General features: G+C 36.6%; 1 protein-coding gene across 4 annotated transcripts in view; it reads right to left on the bottom strand.

The window, feature by feature from the left end:
- The window catches only part of dzip1 (DAZ interacting zinc finger protein 1), an 84,614-nt gene that overhangs the window by 47,509 nt on the left and 12,137 nt on the right, over positions 1-24,968 (bottom strand). For all 4 annotated transcript variants that reach the window (XM_051926777.1, XM_028799554.2, XM_051926778.1 and 1 more), the window contains exons 3-5: positions 9,526-9,610; positions 6,123-6,253; positions 3,897-4,058 (exon numbers count right to left, since the gene is read on the bottom strand). In XM_051926777.1, the coding sequence (XP_051782737.1) occupies positions 3,897-4,058; positions 6,123-6,253; positions 9,526-9,610 (378 nt within the window). The remainder of the gene's footprint in view (positions 1-3,896; positions 4,059-6,122; positions 6,254-9,525; positions 9,611-24,968) is intronic.

Here is a 24,968-nt window from a genome sequence, read left to right as displayed (position 1 = left end):
GCTTGTATATTTGCTGCCCAGCAATAAAACTGAAAGTTAGGTAGAGCCATGCCACCTTTCACTTTAGGTCTTTGTAGGGTCGCTCTTTGGATACGTGGATGTTTTGAATTCCAAATAAATGAGGTTATGGTTAAATCTAATTTCCTAAAAAATGATTTATTGGTGTATACTGGAATGTTTTAAAATAAAAAGAGAAGCTTAGGAAGGATACTCATCTTAACAATGTTAATTCTTCCAGCTAAAGTGAGATGAAGGGTTGACCATCTATGCAAGTCTTACTTTATTTTTTCCATATAGACAGCGAAATTTTGTTGATAGAGAGCTTTATGTCTACTTGTGATGTTTACCCCTAGGTATTTAAACTGATCTGCGATGATAAAAGGGAAGGTGTCCAATCTAATATTGTGTACTTAAGAATTCACAAGGGGGAATCCTTGTCTGGTACGACATTCTAGTTTAAAGTAGTCTGAATTAATGTTGTAAATACAAACTGAAGCTTCTGGATTGATATACAGTAGTTTGATCCATGCACATATGTTCAGGCCAAACCCAAATTTCTCCAATTTAGTTAAAACGCAGTTCCATTCAATCATATTAAATGCTTTTTCTGCGTCCAACGATAATAATATCTCTGGGGTGTTTGATTTTGCAGGTGAATATATTATATTAAACAGGCGTTGAAGATTGGAAGCTAAGTGTCGGCCTTTAATAAATCCAGTTTGATCTTGTGATATTACCGAAGGCAGCACTTTCTCCATCTTTCTAGCTAGGACTTTGGAGAGTATCTTAACATCATTATTCAGAAGTGAAATTGGTCTATATGATGCACATTGTAATAAGTCCTTATTTTGTTTAGGAAAGACGGTGATTAATGTTTGGCAAAATGTTTGAAGTAGAATTTTATTGTCCCTAGCTTCTGTAAATGTTGCTAATAACAGGGGAGCTAGCTGAGTGGAGAATTTCTTATAAAAATTGTCCTTTAAAAGTATCGGGGTGATACCTCTCCAGTGCTGGGCATGCACATACCCACACTAACACATAATAGACCAGTTTGGAGTTGTCAATTACTCTAACGTTCAAGTCATTGAGATATGAGAGGATAACATAAACATCTGGAGAAAAAAAATCCATAACCACTTAAAACAGTGATTCCTTATTTATAAATTTGGTGTTTTCAAACAAGAACAAAGAATACGGATACTCAAACATACAGTGCACTGCACTAAACATTTTTGGGACAGTTGACACATAATGTTGTGCAGAAGGTGGTGTCTTTAAATTGTGTATTTTTTCTACTCTTCTGTGGTATTGTCTTTCTTGTGCAGTGGCTGTATACTTAACAATAAATAAAATAGTACAGCCAAAGGAGACCACAGCAAGATTACATACAGTAAAATAGTTTAAGATTACATAAAATAGTAATGCTATAGTAGCATTTATGATGTAATAACATTGTAACTCATGTTGTATTTACCAAATCCCATTCCTCAGGCTCTCACCTATAGTGACTTCAATAATGACTGACTGGGTGAGTTAAAGAAGATCTTGATTGACCTGTAAAGATTGTATCACAGTGTGGTAGTGCCATTGTAAAGCCCTGTTGGCTACGCAATATTAGTTGAAAATGTAGATTTGTCCATTTGTATATGCACAATGTTGCCACTGGTGTCACATAACTTGTGCAACAAGTGCATCCTTTGTTTAGGTGTTGCTTTACTTTAACTCAAATAGTTGGCTTGGGTTAAGTTACTCTAGTTTTCTTTCATTTTCTTTCTCTGAAACACACTACACTCTTTAATTTAAATAGTTGGCTTGATTAAAGTTACTCTAGTTTTTTGTCATCTCCAAAATGGAAGACTCTAAACTGATTCAGTGTGAATGGTCCTGGGTACATGCATGAATGTGAAACTGGACATTCTTAACAAGTTAACATCAAAAAAAAAAGTTCTACTGGCTATAATGTTACCATTAAAACAGATTAGCAGTAATATTCAAATTTGTTGTGGTATTCATTTTAAGGGACCCAAAGTGTACCATGAAAACGTACCTTAAATCATTACAACACCACCAGGATGTATTTTTGACACTTTACAAGATGGAGTAATGGACAAACTGGGTTTGCGCCATAACCTGCAGGATGAGGTATTCATTACATCATGCCATATTTTTGTTTCCAATACTGTTTCCAATATCAAATGCATAGATCCCCCTGTTAAGTGCAACCAAACCATTTTATGGGTCTGCCACACTCCATCCATAGCAAGGTTAAACAAATCGTGCACTTTGATATGATTCTTTCAGCACCACTGCTGCAGTCATATGTTTCTAGACTGACTGTGACCCACCTTTAACTTTGTAATATTGTTGTCAGCCTATGTCAAACCATATAATTGGGATGCTGATCAAGTGATTGACATATTCTTTAAACACCTACGACAATAATCTGCATGAAAACCTCTGCAAGGTTGCTGTTCTCGTGTGACACAAATGTGTGATGGCCTCTAGTATTCCAGATTCAAAAGCACTTTAATCTTACCCACTGCCCCTGTAAATGGTACATACACATACATTCTTTTGGTATCTGTTTGTGACAGTACAGGTCTGCTCCACTTTCCCAGTTTCCCTAGGGAGCCTCTCCAATCTTCAATCCTCACTGCTTTGGCTCATCTCAACGCTGCCACCAAATTTGACGGTGTGGGTCCGCAGCTCAGAATAAGTTGGAGAATTTTTAAATAAATAAGCGTGCCCTTATTGTGCAGGCTCCAATTGGGTGTGGATGTGCATGAGTGCGTTTCGATCCGCAGTTAATTGGGGAACTGGCTGACCACACTGCATATGCATGCGGAGGCATGCATATTAGTCAGGCACCTAAATGATGCTGTGGTGGGACCGGCTCCTCGCACCCACACCCAATTAGGAAGCAGAAGATAAAGGAGCCTGCATGGGACAGAAGGGAGGAGAATCGAGAAAAACAGAAAGAGAGAAATGATAGGAAGAAGAAAGGAGGTTAAATAGAGGAACTGAGAGAAAGGCTGGAGTGAGTGAGAGAGAGCCGGTGCAAGATGGAAGAAAGCCCCAGGCAGGAGAGTTTGGCCAGCGCTAAGGAGGGGGCTGAGGCACACCCTGAAAATAATGGTTGCTCCTGTTACTTGGTTGCTTAACAGGAGCGACCATTATGCTCAGGGTGTGCTCTCGCCATAAGGAGCAAGCATTTGGCAGCGGAGGGAGGATATCGCTCTCTCACCTGGAGGAGCCAGGTATTGGCAGTAGTGCAAGTGGAGTAGGGCTTGGTGGCTCCCTGTGGATCGTTGTGGGATTGGCGGCCGAGACACAAGCCAGAATAAAAGGTTGCCTGCCCCTGTTGGATGTACGTCTCTCCGTGCTACAGGGCCCAATCAGGGTAAGACAGAGAGATGTCAGTTTTAAAAGGAAGGCACCCTGGCTCAGAATGCCTGTGTTTTTAACCTTGTATTTAATAAATTTATTTATTGGGATTTTCCTCCTCAGAAACTTCTTTTATTTGATTATTTATTTATTGAACATTTTGAGCACTGCACTTATTGAACACTGTTTTGATTTTCGAACTTTTGTACTTTTATGCACCTACCCCGTGCTTTGTGTTAGTGTCCTCATCCACTGGCTCAGTCCTCGGTATGTTATAGATGGTAGCGGGGTCAACAGGCTCCCTGGAAGGAAACAGTAGCGTGGGGCTGACCTGTACCATCACACTGCCTCCCTGATTTAAAAAGCATTGTCGGCATATACTGTATCAATGCGTTTATTTCACTGGTTTATCAGGCAATTTCTTAGGAAGGTTAAGTACAGTATACCCAATAATAATGTACATGCATGCAGAACAACATATAAAAAATGTTCTGTTTACTTGGAAAACTTACACTTTCTAATGTGGAATTTTTAACTGCTAGGGCCTTACATTCCGCAGTGAATGTTTCCCTCATTATTTTTATTTCTTCATCAAGTTTTTCCTTCTCTTCCTTCTTCCACTTTTCAAATCGATCCAATGCTTCATTCTCTTTTGACTTAAGATGCTCATATTCCTACAATGAGTGAATGCAAAAATTTCAGATACATGATACAAATATAGTGGATTACTGGATATAGTCTTTTTAACAATTTTAAGTAATATATTAAGACTTTGAGTAGACCAATGTAGTAGTTTTGACATATTTGATACTTCAGCAAAAAAAGAAAAAAAATCACAAAATATGAGTTGCTTAACTTAATTACACTTTTTGTATTAAGCTTGAAAATAAATCTGCATGACTAATGTTATATATGAAATATTTTTAATGAAATTCAACATTATAGATAATTTGATCTTCAATGAAAAGGCATCCTCTCCAAGATTAATCCTTAACAACAGGCTTTGGCTCTATGTAAAACTTTAGTAGTACGAGCAAGTTAAAAAGATAGCTTGAAATTGTATAGTTCATGTGCCATTCTGAAATTTTGGTAAAAATTTCAGGTACTTTCAAATATATAAGAGAAATCTATTATCTTAATATTTTTGAAAGTTATTTAATGGACAGTCCTGTTGATTTACATTCATGTTCAAATTTATTCTCATATTTAAAGAGCACAGTGAAATTCTTTTTCGCATGTCTAACTAACATACACCTTGATGACAATTTCCAACGCCATGATACCACAAGTCAAACATGGACCTTATCTTGAAACCCCTGGATTCTTCCTTATGAAACAATGTCAACACCATGAGTATTAGTCATAGTAAGAGAGAAAAATTAGTTCTGAGTAACAGGCAGCCATGGATTGAGTGAGCAAACAAATAGCAAGCAACCAGATATGACAGAATAACCAATGTACTGTAATTATTGTATATAAATGGAGAAGATGGCATATAATAACAATTATGTTATTATAACAAAATATGAGACAAAAACATCAAGAAATGTTTACATATCTTCAGTCAGTATGCTCATCCCACAATTTTCTCCTCAACATCTGTGCACAGAATAGAAAGGTTGGCAGAGGAAAGAAACTAAAAAGAATCTCAACTGCTGGGAGGAGAGCTAGTACTATAATGTGAGACAGGTGAATTAATCAAAGGAGTGTCAGTCAATGAATTGTTCAGCACATCATTACATATTTTCTTTAAGGGTATGGCAGAAATGAAACATGATAATTAGTGATGAAGTGTATAATATCACTAAATAAAGTAATATACCAACTAGTTTTGCCAGCTATGGAACAGTTACACATCAGGCTGCCTGATATTACAAAATTACAAATGGTGTAACATATAAATAATTTCACTCATCTAACTGGAAGCTAAACACTTTTTATGATAAACTTCAAGTCTTAATATTTTGTTGTCTTTCACAACAATGAAAAAACTCATTAATACAATAATACAAGCACTCATCAGTCCATCTGTTTTCAGGACCAACTTAAACAAATTCATTAAACAGGTTAGACCTATTTTGGCAGCATGGTGGTGCAAATCAAGAGCGGACAGAGGACACCATTCATTTTAAAATGATTGGTTTTAAATACATGCTTATGCACATTTTGTATGTATAACTGTTTTTTGAATAACCTTTAAGGTACTGTCTCACGTTGCAGTGATATTTATAGTTGTATTTACTGTATGTCTCATTTTCATACTTGAGAAAAAAAATTCATTATTTCTGCATTTATTATTTACTTTATAACCTGAGAATACTTTGTCTTATTTTTCTTATTTTTACGTTTTTGCTCTTCACTTTGGTAGAAATATTAATTAAATTGCCAACCTACTCTTTAAAATGTTTACTGATATTTTCATAGGTAGTACTGGTTTATAAAAAAAATATGGCACTTTGTTTCATCAAGTAATATACACAGTAACTACGGTATTGTGCAAAAACTACAATTCCTTAGTAGCAATGCACCAGTAAATAATAGACCCTGTATATAATACTCATATATGCCATGGCATGTACAGTATTAAAGCATTCCTGAAAAGCTTATGTACACTTGTTTTATAGTTGTGGGGCTTTTTAATGTGAATTTATACTAATGCTCCTGCCCATACAAGTAATGTATATTCAGACTACTATGACAACAGACCCATGAAACTACGTAGCAAAATAAAACTTTACCTGTGAAAGCCGGGTCCGGTATACCTGTTGCTCAGTTTCCAATTGGGATTTTGTCAGTTCTAATTGTTCCTTGAGCTTGTTAATCTCCTCTTGAAACTTATTATTTTGTCCCGTTTTTTGCTTTTCTACAGCTGTGGATGAAACCAAAAATAACATCATCAAACAGCATTACAGATATACACCTAGAAACTGTCTAGAAAATATTTTACATTAGTGAGTCAGAGGAACAGTTATATAAAATAAATAATTATTACTGAATCAAGGCTAATTAATTTGAAGTAGGCTACAACAGCATACATAAGCGTTCTGTATATTGCAACACAACATTCTTAAGATAGATAGATAGATAGATAGATAGATAGATAGATAGATAGATAGATAGATAGATAGATAGATAGATAGATAGATAGATAGATAGATAGACACTTTATGAAAGATAGATAGTTTGATACTTTATTAACCCCAAGGGTAAGTACATCATTCAAATACCCACACATATTACAGCGTACAGGTATATAGAAAACAATACAGAATAACACTAAAATTCTAAACAGTAAATTAAATAAATTACAGTAAATTAAATATCTACATATATTATTAAATATTTACACATTAATCTGGGTTAGCTAAAATATGTTTAATTAAGTTATTCCCACATGATTCAATAATGCATAACTTAAAAAAAAATTGTTAGATAAACTTTAAAAACATGTTAATATACATTCTGACCCCAAACAGTTTAACTGGTTTTGAAAGTGGATGGATGCTAATATGGTAGATTTCCTTTACAACAACATATACCACATGTACTGCAAATCCATTTCAGAAAATGTTGGGACAGTATCGAAAATGCAAATAAAATGAGAAAGCAGTAATTATTAAATAAGTAAATAACCTGAAAATAATTAACAGCCTGATATTTGATGTTACAACTAATGTATTTTATTGTTTTTTTAATAAACACTAATTATGATTTGGTAATTACAACATATTCAAGTTTCTTCTTTGTAATGTGCCTTTTATTCTCACAACACTGAATTTAAGGAACAAGATCAAAAAGCGTTAGGTACTGAAGAAACTCATTTATTGAGTGTTTCAGGTGTAATGCTGTCCCATTCTTCTTGCAAACAATCCTTAAGGTGTGCAACAGTAGGTGGTCTTTGTTGTTGCATTTTACATTTCAAAATGAGCCCCGACACTCATTTACAATTGGGGACAAGTCAGAACTGCAGGCAGGGAAGATGATCACCCACCACCTTGTAGTGTGGAGCCATGCCTTTGTATTGCACACAGAATGTAGTTTTATATCGTCTTGCTGAAATATACATGGATGTCTATTGAAGAGATGTTATCTTGAAGGCAGCATATGTTGCTCTAAAATCCATGTCATTTTTGGCATTCACAGCAAATTATCCTTCTCCAGGGCAGTGACACAATCACCTCAGACACTGGCTTATGGACTTGTAGCTGGTAACAGTTCAGATTGTCCTTTCCTTATTTGGTTCAGAGAACACAATGTGCATTTTTTACAAAAAAGACCTGAAATATTGATTTGTTTGACCACAATACACATTTACAATGTGTGATGGTCCATGCCAGATGCCTCCATATTAACATACAGTTTCCTTTTTGCACTGTACAGTTGTAATCGGCATTTGTGGATGTAACCATGTATTGTATTAGTTGATAAAGGTTTGCCGAAGTAATGATAAGCACACATGATAATATCACTTATTGATGATGGTTCTTGATGCAGTGCCGTCTGAAGGATCGGAAATCACATGCAGTAAGCTTAGGCTTGTGCCCTTGCCCTTTACGCACTGTAATTTCTCTAGATTTCTTGAACCTTTTAATTATATTATACATCGTTGAGGGTGAAATACCCAAATACCTTCTAATCTGTCTTTGAGAAACTTTTGTTTTTAAACTTTTGAATGATTTTCTCATGCATTTGTGGGAAAATTGTTGATTTTCTGCCCATCTTAGCTCATGATTAGGATTAGGCATTTCCTAGATGAAGCTATTATACCAAAACATGAATATAGTTGTCTGTTGGACATTTTCTGTATCTATGCACATCATTATTTTATATTTTTTTAACATATTATTGACCCTATATTGTCCCATTAGAACTTTTTTTGGAATTATTACAGGACTAAAATGACAAGAATAGATGCATATCTGCGGTGGGTTGGCACCCTGCCTGGGATTGGTTCCCTGCCTTGCGCCCTGTGTTGGCTGGGATTGGCTCCAGCAGACCCCCGTGACCCTGTGTTCGGATTCAGCGGGTTGGAAAATGGATGGATGGATAGATGCATATTTATGAAAAAATGAAGCTGATAAGACAAAGCTTTAAATAACTTTATTTACTGTTTATGATGGATTACAAGTCAAAGTGAATTTTGAAATCACTGCTTACTGTTTTTATTTACATTTTTCAAGTTGGGATTGTACATGGTAAAAGGGTTTGGTGTGGATGAGTAAATTGGCCAGGTTAAGTTGGTGTATTGCATCTTTTAAACACCATTTCCTTTGTTTTCATTTTTAGACTTCAGAAAAATCTTCCAGTAAAGTCTAGAATCCTCAGCACTGGTCTAAAAAAATATCACATACTTTATGTAAACTGGAAAATACTTCTCAGGTGTCCACTTCCCTATGATAATGATGATGTAAGTACAATCCTTGTTAAATTGGCTATAATGTAATCTCTATTGTCAGCATTCTAGCTTTTGGGGGTTTTGTTGATATTCTTCCAACTGTGTAACCCCGACAATGGGGCCTCACTTGCTCAAATCACATATTTTATGGGGGTGACAGTACACCTTGCCTCTTCCACCTCCCATGCAGTACTTCCACCACCATATCACCTTGATCAGCTTCCTCAGAGTTGTTCTGGGTGGCTGAAAGCCTGCCTCCATTGGTTCAGACCTTATTATTATCAAAAGAACTGTATTGGCTGTAAACGAGAATGCCACTTTCTAAGGTTACTTGTTTCTTTCCTCAGTCTACTGGGACAGAAATCTCAAGCCATACTTATTTCACTATGTAAAAACAATAGTTTTTGGTGGATTGTATAATCCAACATTTGTATTAAAACCTTTTAATCCTTAAACATGCTTTTTTGTCTTGTATTTCAATATTCTGTGTATTAAGATACTGCATGATGAACTCACAGAGGTCTAACTAATATTCAATTAGCTGACCTGCGGTTGCCTACTTTGTTTCTTTAAAGTGAATTATTAAAAACCAGATTGCTAAAAAAAGAAGAAAATAGCTTTAACCTTACAACAAATATTCCAAAAATTAATGAATTAAGAAAATAAAATGATACTTAGTCCTATAAAAGAAAGCAGTTTTGCTTCAACTCCACTTTGTAGTATGTTTAAAGGTGGCAAGTCCTTACCATTGATGTACTGCTCCGGGTGGCGCCTCTGTATATGACTTTGTAGAAAAGAGTAGTTCATAAACGCCTTCTCACAACACTGACACTGTAGGAAATAAGACAGTGAATGTGTGACTCATGGGAATTTAACACACATTAATTAAAAAGGACACTGATTTTGATAGATTTTATATGTAAATATCAGAAACAGCTTTTGCTCAGTTGCTTAAGAAAAGATATATTAAATGCTTAGTAAAAGATATATAAACAAATATCCTTTATTTAGATTACTTAATTATTTTAGATATGAGGCATTATTGCATTTGAAACCTGATCCAGTAAATTTAGCAAATGAAAAAGGTCTCTCCTGAAAGGAACTTGCTTTTTTTAAAGTGCACACTACCCTCTAGTGGTAAACTTTAAGATTGCAGTTTAAGTTCTTAATGTTAATAATAATAATTATAATTCATTACATTTATATAGCTAAGAGGGTCAGTTCCAGTAAAGGGCACGTATTTTCACTGCAATCAAATTATCATTAATCAGAAGATGGTTTGCTTCTTTTCTGTAAGTACATATTTAATTAACTTTCATTTAACAGTTTCTGCATTTACTAAACTAAACTTACTAAATTAGTTAAACTAAGGGTGTTCTATTTCAGTACAGAAGCCCTTGTGTGGCTGCAGATTTTCATTGCAACAAATCTTCTAAGTAGCAGCTAATTACTGCTTTGAAGTGAACTCTTGACTTAAGTAAATATCTCCTTCTCCTGTGTATGTACTCAGAGAACAGCCACAGAATCAGTCACATTTGGTAATATAAGATTTATGGGCATCCCTTTCCTCGTCTAGCATGCTTGTTTAATGCTGACCAGGATTTCTTATGAAAATTTCAAAATTTGAGATAGCCATATGTGATCGGATGGATAAAAACTGATTCACATCTGCACAGGTTCTATGAAATCAATCCACATTTTAAGTATAATGAGGATCTAACGATTTCGCTAACAAAATGTCCTAAGTGTGACTCAAAACACATATTACACACATGGATTCTTTCAATGCACCTTACGAGTGGAGACACATTACAAGAACCAGCCCTGCACAGGGTAACGCTCCACTTGGTCATAGTGGGTCAATTTCTTGCTATAAACTATCCTAATATGTCCAGTACATGTCTACAGATGCAACCCAACACAAAGTCTCACAGAGCCTGGATTGCAACTCCAGTCCCTCTAACCACTTTGCCACCTGCCCATTCCTTTTTTATCTATACTCCTTTGTGTTTCCTATATTAACATCATCCTAATCCAGGGAGCTGGAGCCTACAGCATACCATAACAATGGCTGCAAGGTAGGAATCAGTTTTGGATTGGACATAAACACATTTCATGGCACATCCATTCACCCAATCACATTGGTTCCATATATAGTTGTCCATCTTACTGACAGTGACTCATTGGCCTGTCGGAGTAAAACACAGGGAGAACATGACATTTCCAAAAACCTGAAGGATTTGAAATCTGTTCCTTTTGTGTTGCACTCAGAAAACTGTTACACTTAAATTTACTTTTTAATGTTATAGTTGTTTTCAGTGTTGTGCCATCCATGTATTGATTGGCTCACTTATCAAACATTGTGTTTTGATATTGCTTTTTTTGTTTTTGGTGTTTATAGGCTTTTTATCATGCATCAAACATCTGAGACTGGTTCTTAGACCACCAGCTAGCTCCATAAGTCCTTCCTGCTGGTACATAGGGTCTATAGAGGCTTTAAGGTTAGTAGGAAAAAGACAGGATGTCTAAGATTTAAGGAATAAGAACAAAATGGAAAAATTAACCTCCAGGGAGAAAGGCTTAAACGGGTGGAAAAGTTCAAATATCTAAGATGAACAATAACAGAGGATGGAGAGCTACTTTCAGAAATAAACCACAGAATACGATCAGGTTGGAAAAACTGGAAAAAGATATCAGGAGTGTTATGTGACCAAAGAATTAGTGTAAGGAATGGAGGGTAAAGTATATGAAACAGTGGTCAGACCAGCACTATTGTATAGATCAGAAACCTGGGCAGTTAAAAAGGCACATGAAAGGAAACTGGATATAGAAATGAAGATGTTGAGATGGATATGTGGAATAACAAAGCGTGATAAGAACAGGAATGAGAGAATCAGAGGTACACTTAAAGATGAGGAAATCTGTAAGAAAGTAGGTTTATGTGGTGCAGACATGTAATGTGGGGAGAAGCATCATGGATATGAAGGTATTGAGACGAAAGAGAAGAGGACAAGCAAAGTGAAACTGGATGAACTGTGTGAGGGGTTCTAAGGGACAAAGGTGCATCGAGTGAGGAAGTGTACAACAAACAAGAATGGAAAGGGTTGGTCAAATATAGCGACCCCTCACAAAAGTGGAAAAAGCTTAAGAAGAAGAAGAAGTATGCTTTTCATCCAGAGTTTTCTGTGAATGGTGCTATATCAAATAAAAAGCATATACAGTGGTGTGAAAAACTATTTGCCCCCTTCCTGATTTCTTATTCTTTTGCATGTTTGTCACACAAAATGTTTCTGATCATCAAACACATTTAACCATTAGTCAAATATAACACAAGTAAACACAAAATGCAGTTTGTAAATGGTGGTTTTTATTATTTAGGGAGAAAAAAAAATCCAAACCTACATGGCCCTGTGTGAAAAAGTAATTGCCCCCTGAACATAATAACTGGTTGGGCCACCCTTAGCAGCAATAACTGCAATCAAGCGTTTGCGATAACTTGCAATGAGTCTTTTACAGCGCTCTGGAGGAATTTTGGCCCACTCATCTTTGCAAAATTGTTGTAATTCAGCTTTATTTGAGGGTTTTCTAGCATGAACCGCCTTTTTAAGGTCATGCCATAGCATCTCAATTGGATTCAGGTCAGGACTTTGACTAGGCCACTCCAAAGTCTTCATTTTGTTTTTCTTCAGCCATTCAGAGGTGGATTTGCAGGCGTGTTTTGGGTCATTGTCCTGTTGCAGCACCCAAGATCGCTTCAGCTTGAGTTGACGAACAGATGGCCGGACATTCTCCTTCAGGATTTTTTGGTAGACAGTAGAATTCATGGTTCCATCTATCACAGCAAGCCTTCTAGGTACTGAAGCAGCAAAACAACCCCAGACCATCACACTACCACCACCATATTTTACTGTTGGTATGATGTTCTTTTTCTGAAATGCTGTGTTCCTTTTACGCCAGATGTAACGGGACATTTGCCTTCCAAAAAGTTCAACTTTTGACTCATCAGTCCACAAGGTATTTTCCCAAAAGTCTTGGCAATCATTGAGATGTTTCTTAGCAAAATTGAGACGAGCCCTAATGTTCTTTTTGCTTAACAGTGGTTTGCGTCTTGGAAATCTGCCATGCAGGCCGTTTTTGCCCAGTCTCTTTCTTATGGTGAAGTCGTGAACACTGACCTTAATTGAGGCAAGTGAGGCCTGCAGTTCTTTAGACGTTGTCCTGGGGTCTTTTGTGACCTCTCGGATGAGTCGTCTCTGCGCTCTTGGGGTAATTTTGGTCGGCCGGCCACTCCTGGGAAGGTTCACCACTGTTCCATGTTTTTGCCATTTGTGGATAATGGCTCTCACTGTGGTTCGCTGGAGTCCCAAAGCTTTAGAAATGGCTTTATAACCTTTACCAGACTGATAGATCTCAATTACTTCTGTTCTCATTTGTTCCTGAATTTCTTTGGATCTTGGCATGATGTCTAGCTTTTGAGGTGCTTTTGGTCTACTTCTCTGTGTCAGGCAGCTCCTATTTAAGTGATTTCTTGATTGAAACAGGTGTGGCAGTAATCAGGCCTGGGGGTGGCTACGGAAATTGAACTCAGGTGTGATACACCACAGTTAGGTTATTTTTTAACAAGGGGGCAATTACTTTTTCACACAGGGCCATGTAGGTTTGGATTTTTTTTCTCCCTAAATAATAAACACCATCATTTAAAAACTGCATTTTGTGTTTACTTGTGTTATATTTGACTAATGGTTAAATGTGTTTGATGATCAGAAACATTTTGTGTGACAAACATGCAAAAGAATAAGAAATCAGGAAGGGGGCAAATAGTTTTTCACACCACTGTAAGTAAGTCACCGATATAGTAGAAACAATAATGATATAGTCAATTAATCTTTTAGGATTGGTGGGCAATCTCATATGTGCAGCCTAATAATTTGTGAATGTTATACTTTTGAATCACTCATATTGTATGACTCAGATAAAGGCAATAATTAAATAAGGAATAATAATAAAAATACAGAATACAATTAATTGGCAAGGACTTCCATATTCTAGGCTCTTGTTACTGAGTGGACTTCTACTAAAAGGATTTAAAATCTTTTTTCTCCAGTGTCAGGATCAGTTTATTCAATAGAAAACATTGACTCTCTTGAGTTATATACTGTACTTGTTTGCTAAGGACATGCAAAACATGAATGCTTTTCTAAAATACGGTTAACTAGATACTTCTGCACAATAAAAAATCAGTGCACATCATGAACAGGAAACACATATCATATACTGCTGAGCTTTGGAATTGAAGGTCCACCTCTCCCCCTTAATCACTGGCCAAGAGTCCTGACTTCAAGTCAAAAGCACAGCATTATGTTAATAGTGTTTCCTGCTTATCCTGACTGTTCAGAGATATCTACACTCTTAAAACAAAAAAAAGGTGTTAGAGTGGTTCTTCAGAGCGATGCCATCGGGGAACCATTTTTGGTTCCCAAAAAACCTGTCTTCACGAAGGTTCCACAAAGAACCTTTTATTTATTTAGATCCGTAACCTGCTCCATACAGTAAATAATCATGAATAGATGGGAACAGATTATGTGAAATACAAACAGCTCATGCATATAATAACGCAAGCTAAGTCCAGGGTTTTTTAATCTGTTAGTGTCCTGCTAGGTAACCTACCAAACATTAATGACTTTAGATTTTTTCTACATTTTAGAAAGTTTTTCCAAACGGGAAGAATCAACTTCATATGCAAAGAACCATTACCAGAAGTGGTGCTTAGTCAAGCAATGGCTCTATGAAGAACCATACAACCCAGCAAAAAACTATACAGTGCAAATAAAGAACCATCATTTTTAAGAGTTTTTGGATACTGGATAACTGACATTTGGATTATGTGATATGAGTAAAGTGAGATTTGTTTTCACAGACATTTTTCATATCATTTGCTTTTGTACACCATTGTTCACCATTACATAATAAACTTTTTTTTATCTTTGTTCTCCATAAAAACGTACCATTAAAAATTTTCCTCAGTCATCACAACAAAACACATGAGGGAAAGAACTATATTAAAAAATAATTTTTTGGGTGGAGTATATAAAGCTGCCTTTAAAAGCAACATCCACTTAAAGATCATATGTGAAGATTTTGGTCTTTTGTTTTTATCAAATTGTTTTTCATTAGGAAGATGTTGCATGACCCAAAGACATGAAATATCCAGTATTCCACTGGGCTTTTCGAGTCTATAGTTTAGTAGTCCCACATGCCCAGACAACTGACTTGTCCATCTAATGTTTGTACCTCAACTTTACTACTTCTGAAATTCAGTATCAGTGTTGCTAGGCACTGCTAACTAATTGTTTGATGCTGTAGACGCTTTTATTAAAACAACTGAACACAGCTTTCTAGTGATGGCCTACCATGGCAGGACAAACTCCGTTACATATCCACATCGGGGCAGTTTAGAAGCACTAACTAACCTAACAAACATGTCGTTGGTGATGCTGGAGTAAAACTAGAGTGCCCAGAGAAAACCTACACAGTGTCACTGGGAGAACACTGAATCTGTGCCAACCACTGTGCCATTGTGCTGCCAAGCATTTAATTACTTAATGCTTAAATATTTATCTATTATAATAAAAAAAATCCTGGGACGAGACAAGACTTTTTAGCCTGGGACAAGACGTGACTTTTTCAGAGAGATACTTTCATGTCCCGCGAGACAAGACTTTGTGCCCAAAGATTTAACCACGCCCGGGGCTGGAAATAAAAGACAAAGAGTAGACGACAAAATAGAACGTTGTAAAGAATTCAAAAACGTTGGCGCGATACACATGCAGAGCAGGTTTGAGATAATGGAAGTACTAAAATTCTAAAGTCTCAAAAAAATGATAGTAAAGATCGCATTAACGCAAACAACCAAACTGAAATTATTACTCGTTGAAATAACAGAACAGCGAAAAGAGATTGAATATATTGTTCGGAATTAAACTTTATGTCGGAGACTTATAGATTGTGTAATTCGTGTTGCCATCAGGGAAAACTATTGTTTTTTCCCAATGAAGAGGCATATCGGCGAGAATTAAAAGATTTGTTGTTTGGTGAAAAGTGAAATCTACATACGTGAGTGGTAGAGATGCGAAGTGGCTAGGGCATAGAGCAGGCCTTAAGTTGGCGAGCGAAGCAAGCAGGGTGCGAAGCCCCCTAGTATATTATGAAAAAAAAAAAGGAAAACATTTCTAAAGATTGCTTTTAATAAGAAGTAGTCCTACTAAAGACTCAAAATGCTTGAAAAGATATTACAATAAAAATTAATTAAAAAAGGTGTGTTTGTCAAGCACACGGGAATGCTGCAATATAAATAATATGTATTATTATTAGTATTATTTTCATTCAGTTTGATTAAAACTGTATTAATGAATTACAAACAATAGCAGTAAGAGTCAGTGAACCACTCCTGGTAATTTGAGAATCCTTTACAAGGCAATATAAATAACATTATTGGCTAAGCAGAAATACTTAGGGGTTTGCTTTATCTGAATTTACATAGAATAGTAGTCATCACAAGTAATAAGGTTGGAAATATTTATTTAGCAACATTTGAGAATTATCAGTATTTGAAACATTCAAAATGTAATTTATCAAATGATCAAAAAAAAAGGTGGTCAGTATCTAATTTATATAGCACCTTTCTTGGGAAAAGCTCCCACTCCTAATAGAGAGTAATAATTCAGCACTTTTCTGTCTCATCACTTTCTAAAGTTAAATAATCCTACAGTAGTTGACAGAGAGCCGAGGCCTGATTCATCAGCATTGTGTGCAACACTAAACAGGGCACCAATCTATTATAGGGCACACTCAAGCAGACAACTACAACCTCAGTGAATGCAATGGCACCTCCAAGGGGTGGCACGGGGTAGCTGCAGCCAACATACAAAAATACTGGCCCCTCCACTGGCTGCTAAAGTTTGAACTGGTGATGGGCAATTAGCCAATGATTTGTTCTTTTTGAACAACTCTTTTCAGTGAGTCATATGAACGGATTCGTAAGCACAAAGAAATCATTTCAGTGACTCTAAACTGGAGTGCTAAAGTGCACACGTGCCCTGTAGGAAGTCACTGGCGTCTGTTATTTCACGGCATGCAATGTAGCTGTATCTAATTTAGTTTACTGCACAACAGTGGATTGAAGTGGATTAGTTTACTGTGGAATAAACTGAAAATAAAATCTCCTTTGTGGTGCCTCACTCTTAATTATATAATAATTATGTACAGAATACATACCGCTGTTAGATAATAATGATTAAGTATTCACCACCAGTAAGATACTTTTACAAATTGGAATTTGGCATTTTGGTATTTAATAGGCCAATGAATGAACTAATTTCTACCGTCTTTAATATAACATCCCTACTACTTGTACATAATCCTAAAATTATATTAATAACCATTATACATTGTAATTTGTCTATGCTGTGCACCACCCCATGATATTTACTGGCCCTATCTGGTCATTCCACTAAAAAGCTTTACGAGTTGCCCCTTGCTTACCTTGACAATTTAGAGTTGCCAAGAAAACCAGAAATCTCTGAGAAAAAACAACAAAGACACAGGGGGTATGTGCCAGCCAGGTATGAACAGGCCACCATTTAAATCATGGATTCTGGAGCTGTGAGACAGCAGTAACACTGTGACAACACATTCATAATTATTTATAGTAAGTTTTACAGGTTTTTAAATTATCATAGGGCTTTATGGTGTTGCCTGGATTTTTTCTTTGTCTACTATTATGACATTTTGCTTTGTTGATAACCATATGACCAGCTTACTCACATTACTCATCCATCCATCCATTATCCAACCCACTATATCTTTACTACAGGGTCACGGGGGTCTGCTGGAGCCAATCCCAGCCAACACGGGGTGCAAGGCAGGAAACAAACTCCAGGCAGGGCGCCAGCCCACCGCAGTCACATTACCCAGTTAAGTTGAAAAATCCACAAAATGAAATAAAAGTTAAGTAAATTTGTAGCCAATTGCTTTATGTGCTACCTATATGAGACTGTCATTTCCAAAAAGCCTCACCCAATATTAGAAGGATTGTCTCAGTATATAACAGGACTGTTATAGGTGGCATGGTGCTGTCTTACAGGTATTCTGGTTTTGTCTCGTGCTATCATATATTTACTATACTCAATAACATTTCAGTTCAATAAAGTAACATTTATTTATATTCTATTCTATATATTTATATTATCCAACCCCTTTAAGTGCTGCCATGGGCAATCCGACACTGGCAGGATCAGGCGCAGGGCACAAGCCAGTCCTGAACAGAACACCAGTCCATTTCAGGGCTCATTCATGAACACACAGGAAAACCTAGCATTATTAATTAACCTAAAATGGAGATGTGGGAGCAAAACTGAAATACCTGGAGGAAAACAAACACAGACATCTGCAGACACTTCATGGATAATAACAAGGTGTGGGATATGAAAACAACAATCTGAATCTGTGAGGCAGCGGTGCCAATTAACTTCACCACTGCATTGCACAACTTCATAAAACATTTTAACCTCATAGACAGAATGAGTGATTAATTAATCAACTGATTATTTTCCTTTTAGCAAAGTAGACAATATGCTTGTTACTGCTTTATGCTGGAGAGTTCATGAATGCACTTTTGTGGGTTTGCATCCTGAAAGAAAGGAGATCATGACAGATGCTGGCATGTATCCATGTCATTTACAGTAACTGAATGCGTACTGTAATTTTACACTCCAAAAAACAAACCTACACGCAAGTATTTCATTGCACATTCTTCCCATAGACAGCACACACAAAAAAACCCTAGGGTAATAGTATGAGTTTCATGAGAAAGCTGTTTTCAGAATTGTTTTAAAGCCTTGGCCGCTCATCAAGCCACCCTGCTGAACTGATGCGACAAGCACAAGTGAAGGCTGGCTCTTTTAGGCAGGCTCCACGCGCAATATGCCAACCCAATGGCATGACTCAAATGCTTCATTCAAAATTGATCTGCTTTTGATACGCTCATCTTATAAAACATGCATGTTTCAGTGAATTACACTAGTAATATGAAAAATGTATTTTATTCTCTAAAATGCTACGGTGAGCTCTAAATACTTCACAGTTATATCATTGTATTTCTTAGCTTCTGCAGTCTGTTCCAGGCAGATGATCATAAACGTTTGGGAACTGCACTGTCGTACGCTTCAATGAACACATTTAAACATGAAGGCTAAAAATAAACTTCAGTTAACAAGCTATCTTAATGCACTTGGAGGCAACTTGATCATAAAGAAACTTACAGGGTGTCTGTTACTCTGGGAAATTTGGTGCAGCTGAGGACATTTTTAAAACTTTTTTCATTTTCCAGCTTTTCCATTCCAGAAAGTAAGAAAGCAAGCAAGACAGCTGTTGAATAATCTCAACTAACCAAGTTATTTAGGTAACCAGTCACACCATTAAAGTTGTATTTGTCTTTCAAAGTGTGAATTTATTAATTTCATCATCTAACCAATATCCAACACACTTAGTCCACTTGAGTAGCATGGGTCCGAGGTCTCTTCCAGCAACATTAGGCACAAGGCAGATAGCAACTCTGGATGGGGCATTTTTTCATCACTGAGCATGCTCACTGATAACTGCACTGACTCATATGAGGCCAAATTTAAGTTACCATTTTCATATTACTTATGCCCACATTCGTCAGCATCATCATTTTATTTAGAAAAGGATCCCCAGGAAAGTTTGAATGAATTGTAGTGCAGTTTGTTCCTTTCTCATTTGCGTAGAAGAATGGCTGTCCTGTTGTAGCTGGGGTAAAAGAAGTTTTTGAATTCTACAAAGTGACATGTTGGGGTGTTTTGATGAGGACACCAGCTAACTGCTCAGCATGCTGTGTTCATACCGAGTTATTTTCTACCTTCCTCAAGTGCTAAAAGATAATGAGTTGAAGGTGGTATGAATGATTGGGTTTGCAACTTGGAAAGAATATATTAAAACAAAGACATAAAAAGATACTCTCACTCTAGTAAAAATGTGTAATTTAATTGAGAACTTTTTAAGGGAAATATATACAGTCATGCATCTTTCTTCCATTAATTTTCATTTACTTGATTAGCAGATGCTTTTATCCAAGGTGGCTTAAGAGGTCAACATAATCGAGTAACATCAGTCTGGGAACTGTTTGGGAACATGTGTTACAGGCCAAGGCTACAAAATTGATTTCCACAAGTGAGAAGCTCAAAACAAAATATAAGCTAGTTACAATTCCCAAATTTACAAAACCTAACAGCTATCAGTAAGATAGAAATTCACCAAACAAAAGTTTTCAAATGCTTCTTGAACACTTTGAGAAAGTCAGAGTTTTGAATGAGGATGGGCAGCTCACTCCATTAGCCAGGAGCTACGCATGAAAAGAGACTGGATACCACGCAGAGATGGCATCACCATGGGCAGGTATGAGTGGACAAGATGATGCATACGACCCCCACAAGTGTCTCCATATATAAGTGTGCTGACTGTTCTGTAGGCATAGCAGTAGAGTATTGTACTGTGTTAGCTATAGATTGATACAGGAGAAGGTTGTCTGATGAAGGGGCCTTAGCTGCCTCGGAAGCTTGCATTTGTAATCTATTTAGTTAGCCAATAAAAGGTGTCATTTCACCCTGCTTTCTCCTGTTCTGTAGGCAAGCATCAAGGATTTACTTTAACGATACATAACAGAAAGTAACTAACAGTCATGTAGCCCTCAACAAATTTTAAAATCAGAAAACAAATCTCTGGTAAGAAGCAAAACATTGCAGATTTATTTATTTTTTCTCTTTTTACTTAATGAAAGATAAGCTAAAAAGCAGAAGCTCTGTCTTTTGTTGCTTTGGTTATTTCTATTTTTGTCCCTTTGTATGTCTATTTTTCCTTCACTTATTAAATGGTTGTATCTGTTATGTTATTATTATATGTTTGATTGAGTAACATGCCATTCTACTATTCTGTTTTTCAAAAATAAAATAAAATATAAAAAGCGGCAGCCATTCACCCCATGGCTCAGTGGCTTTCACAACTGTCTCTAGCAGCAATAGCTTGAAGTAATCATCAGTTAACTTCTGAATAAATGGAAGGTTTTGTAAGCCTTTCTTTATGACAAACCATGCAGGCCACACTGTTAGCAACATTGCTCAATTCATGCTGCTTTATTCCTAGTTTTGCATTAACTTATCACTCTGCGCTCTTGTCACTGTGGATACCAACAAGTCAGCTAGATAAACTACAGCAGGAGCAGCGAATGTGTTAGTTACTCATTTCTGCCAGAAAGTGACCTTTACGTCTAGTAAAATCAATAACAAGATGGGCTGTGGCATTCCACCTTGTGCTATCCAGTGTTAATTCTCAGAATATATTATTACATTCTTTTAATTATTCAGCCACCTTATACGCACTGGAAAGAATGGCACCTTTTGAATCTGCTCACTTGTCACACGGCTCTTGGCAACGGTAAAGCTCCACTGGTCAAAGGCCCCACTGTTTCCCAGGTGACAAAATGGAAAGTACCTCCAGTTGAATTATAATTGCTCACTTCACGGTCACTAGACAAAGTCAGAATGGCAGCTCAATAATAGAAAATAACATCTAAATAGTTTCTACATAATTACATTTTTTAAGCAAGGTTTAACGAGCCTCTACTTATTTTTAATAATCTTTTAATGAAAAGAAAAAAATGTACCAGAAGGAAAATAAGGTTACAATGCTTAAAGGTTAATAAAAGACCTAATTAATAAATGGACCCTTTTCAGATGCAGCTTTATACCCAAAACAATGTATTCCTGTTTTTTTTTTTTTATAATGATCCAATAAGGCAGCAACAGTACAGTTCACTGTGACTATGGCTTACAAGGAGTTACATCACCTATTTTGATCTCACAGATTAGCTGCATTATTAGCTGAAATACTCTTGATTCCACCTCCGCCAGGATGGCCTTTGCATGTTTTGTTGGATTAAGCCTTCAAATACCAACAGCAGACACCATCTGTTCATGTTTATTTGATACACTCTACCTAGAATTAAACTGTACCAGGATAAGCTGACATATTAAATATCTGGCCACTGAGGAAAAGGTTTACCATCCTAGACTTGCTCATGCCTTGCACACAATGCTGCTGAGATAGTCTCATGGGTCCATATTTATCAAGCATCTCAGAACTGCTCCTAGGAACTGCACTAAAACATGTACTAGGATAAACACTTTGTTCTACCTCTGAGTAGGGGTTTGCTTTATCTAAATGTATGTAGAACAGGAATCATCACAAGTAATAAGGTTGGAAATATTTATTTAGCAATATTTGAGAATTATCAGTATTAGAAACATTCAAAATGTAATTTATCAAATGATCAAAAAAAAAAAGGTGGTCAATATCTACGTAATTTTTATAGCACCTTTCTTGGGAAAAGTTCCCACTCCTAATAGAGAAGTATTCATGAAGTGTCCCTACACCTATGCCCAGTGAAGAGTAGGAGTTCACATTTGAGAATGAAAAACATCATAATTTTACAGCAGCCCAAACCCCAAAATGACACTCATGATGATGTTTTGTAGTGTCACTGGAAATCATGAAGTCTCTTTCTAGTTTTCTGACACTAACGCTATGACTTCAGCACAAAGATAATAATAATAATAATAATAATAATAAAATAAGAAGAATAAGGAAAACATATTAAGGTAGGATATTACAGTAAGCTGCAACTAACTGTTACCACTTTGCAAAAACATGAAGAGTAACACTGTAACTAGTGCCAAGATGGAAAGACTGAGACACATGTACCGAATAAGAGTGAAGCCTAATGATAGGCATGTGTATTTGATGATGAATAATCCACAGCCATGCTTTCAGAAGAATCACCTCCTCGCTGTCATGACCATGGGAAGTGTCTCATAAAGTAGCAGTTATACTGAAACTAGCCGTGGCTATAAGTCATGTTCATTTTTACAGCGTAATGTGGTGTGCTGTGTTTACTTTCGTGATCCCCTTTATCTTCTGTGAAGATCTATATATCCAATGCCCCAGGAATCCCCATATGTCTTCTTGAACCTTCCTGGGCTAGTAAAGTGTAATGCAAGCACTCCAGGGTTTGTAGAATGTAAAGCTCAGTGTACCTGTGTGAGATTTTGCTGTTATTTTGCTGCACTGGTTAGAACAGTATAGTTTGTAGCCATGAACACCTGTGTGCTGATACTATGATATTGCTTTTGAATTCACATATGTGTGCTAATCCACAGCTGGGGCAATGATTTTTAAGAGCAGGGTGATCTGCATGAATGCAGCTTGCGTTAACATCACCTCACATGGTGTGGTGGCGAAATGTATTAATCTGCATATTGCGTTTTATATGTAACATTACCAACACTGTCATTTCAATAAACAGTACATGGCTTCTCCGTGTAGATGGAGCAATCACATAATGTACAAAGTTTGTTACAAATATTATTCCATCTCTGTCAAATTGATATCATTTTAAAAATTCATTGTTGTTCATCATTTCCAAAACATTACGCCTTTCTTGAGATGTGTCAGTCTCTGCCCGAAAGCCATCTTCTGGCAGTTCCTAGTTCATGAACTCACCTAAATCCTGGTTAAGTTACGAGCAGTGTCATAAATAAGGTAAACTGATAAAATGCTTTTACTCCTGCTCCTTAAGAGTAGGATCAGATTTACATCACTCTGAGATTTTAAAGCCAGATAGGACTGTTTTCCAACTCCAAGATGCTTGATAAATATAGGCACTGATCCCTAAGACCTAGTAAATGAATAGGTGGGATGGAAATTATTGTGAGTTGTTCTGTCTTACAGGAAGATGATGTCACAGTAGGGGGACACATGGTCAATCAAGACCCTACTAGAAAGAAGAATGAATGCGCTAAAAGAGAACTGCCAGGGGGCTGTGTGACATATTAAAATAGTGTTCTAGAAGTAACAATAATGTGATAAATAGGGTACTGGTATGGTTCCCAGAGAATTCCCCCAAGAATAACAGATATAGGACTTACAGCATTGCGTTATACAGTATTATAGAAGGCAGTCCACTTGGGAGTTACAAAGGATGTTCAGCTCTTTAATTATAGTTTAAGGCTTAGGACTTCAGGCATTCCTGAAGCCACCAAAGGGAATGCTGAGGAGAAGGACCAGGTTATTCAAAAGGTGTTCCTACAGCAAATGTGATTCCTGAAATTGCAGTAGAAGTAAGCTCTGGGCGAGGTTTAAATGCTGTCAGTGGTCCACTGAGGTAGCAGATTAGTAGGACAAGTACTACCATGCAAGGACAGTGAGAATATGAGAAAGAGTCAAAGAAAAAGATAGAAGTGAAAAAGGTAGTGCTTGATGTAGTAAGATCAAAAATGGTTTCAAACCCTAGTAAGAAGTTTCAACAATGTAGCAGGATGAGAAAGCCAGTACAAGTGTCCCTTAAAATAAAATATCCTTAGAGTAAAGTGGGACAACTCCATTAAAATGAAACATGGTCATACTTTTTTTTGCTAAAGCCACCCTCAAGAAATACACATTTGCTCATGCCAGGTCAATTTAAAGTCATCAGATAATCAATCGCTCACACCTTAGGTACATGGTGAAAATGCTGAGTCCAAGGCTGGTTTCTGCCTTGGGCCTGTCCTGGATTGAAACCAGATAAATCAATTAAATAGTTTTTAAAAACAGATGAATAAATGGATGAAAATTAGCATAGTGACACTGTAGTTAGCACTTCTGTCACACATCTCCAGGAGCCAGATTGGATTCCATGCCCAGCCACAGTTGGCTAGTGACTTTTTACAATTACTATGTATCTTTAGCAGTTATTCCTCTGGGTTCTGTGGCTTTCTTTTCACATCTGAAAGGCACCATGTATATAACTGACTTGTCAGTATTTGTAAAATGGCCCAGGGTGAGTGCTTGTAAGGTTCCCCTCCTATTAACTGTTTCTCAGTTCTTTGCTGGATCTCACTTTATGCTTGCTATTATTGCGCACACCCTGAAATGAAATAGAGATGGAGACATAAAAAATGGGACAATTATTCAATAGATTACTTATTAGAAGGCCTGTAGGCTTTGGTAACATGGTCAGCTGCAGTTTGTGAGCTTTGCAAATTTCTGAGTAGGACTCAAAATAAAGTCTCAGATATTTTGT

The sequence above is a fragment of the Erpetoichthys calabaricus genome, chromosome 4 (assembly GCF_900747795.2).
Source record: "Erpetoichthys calabaricus chromosome 4, fErpCal1.3, whole genome shotgun sequence".
Lineage (NCBI taxonomy): Eukaryota > Metazoa > Chordata > Cladistia > Polypteriformes > Polypteridae > Erpetoichthys > Erpetoichthys calabaricus.
The sequence above is the reverse complement of the archived record's forward strand: the minus strand, read 5'-3'. Positions and strand labels throughout refer to the sequence as shown.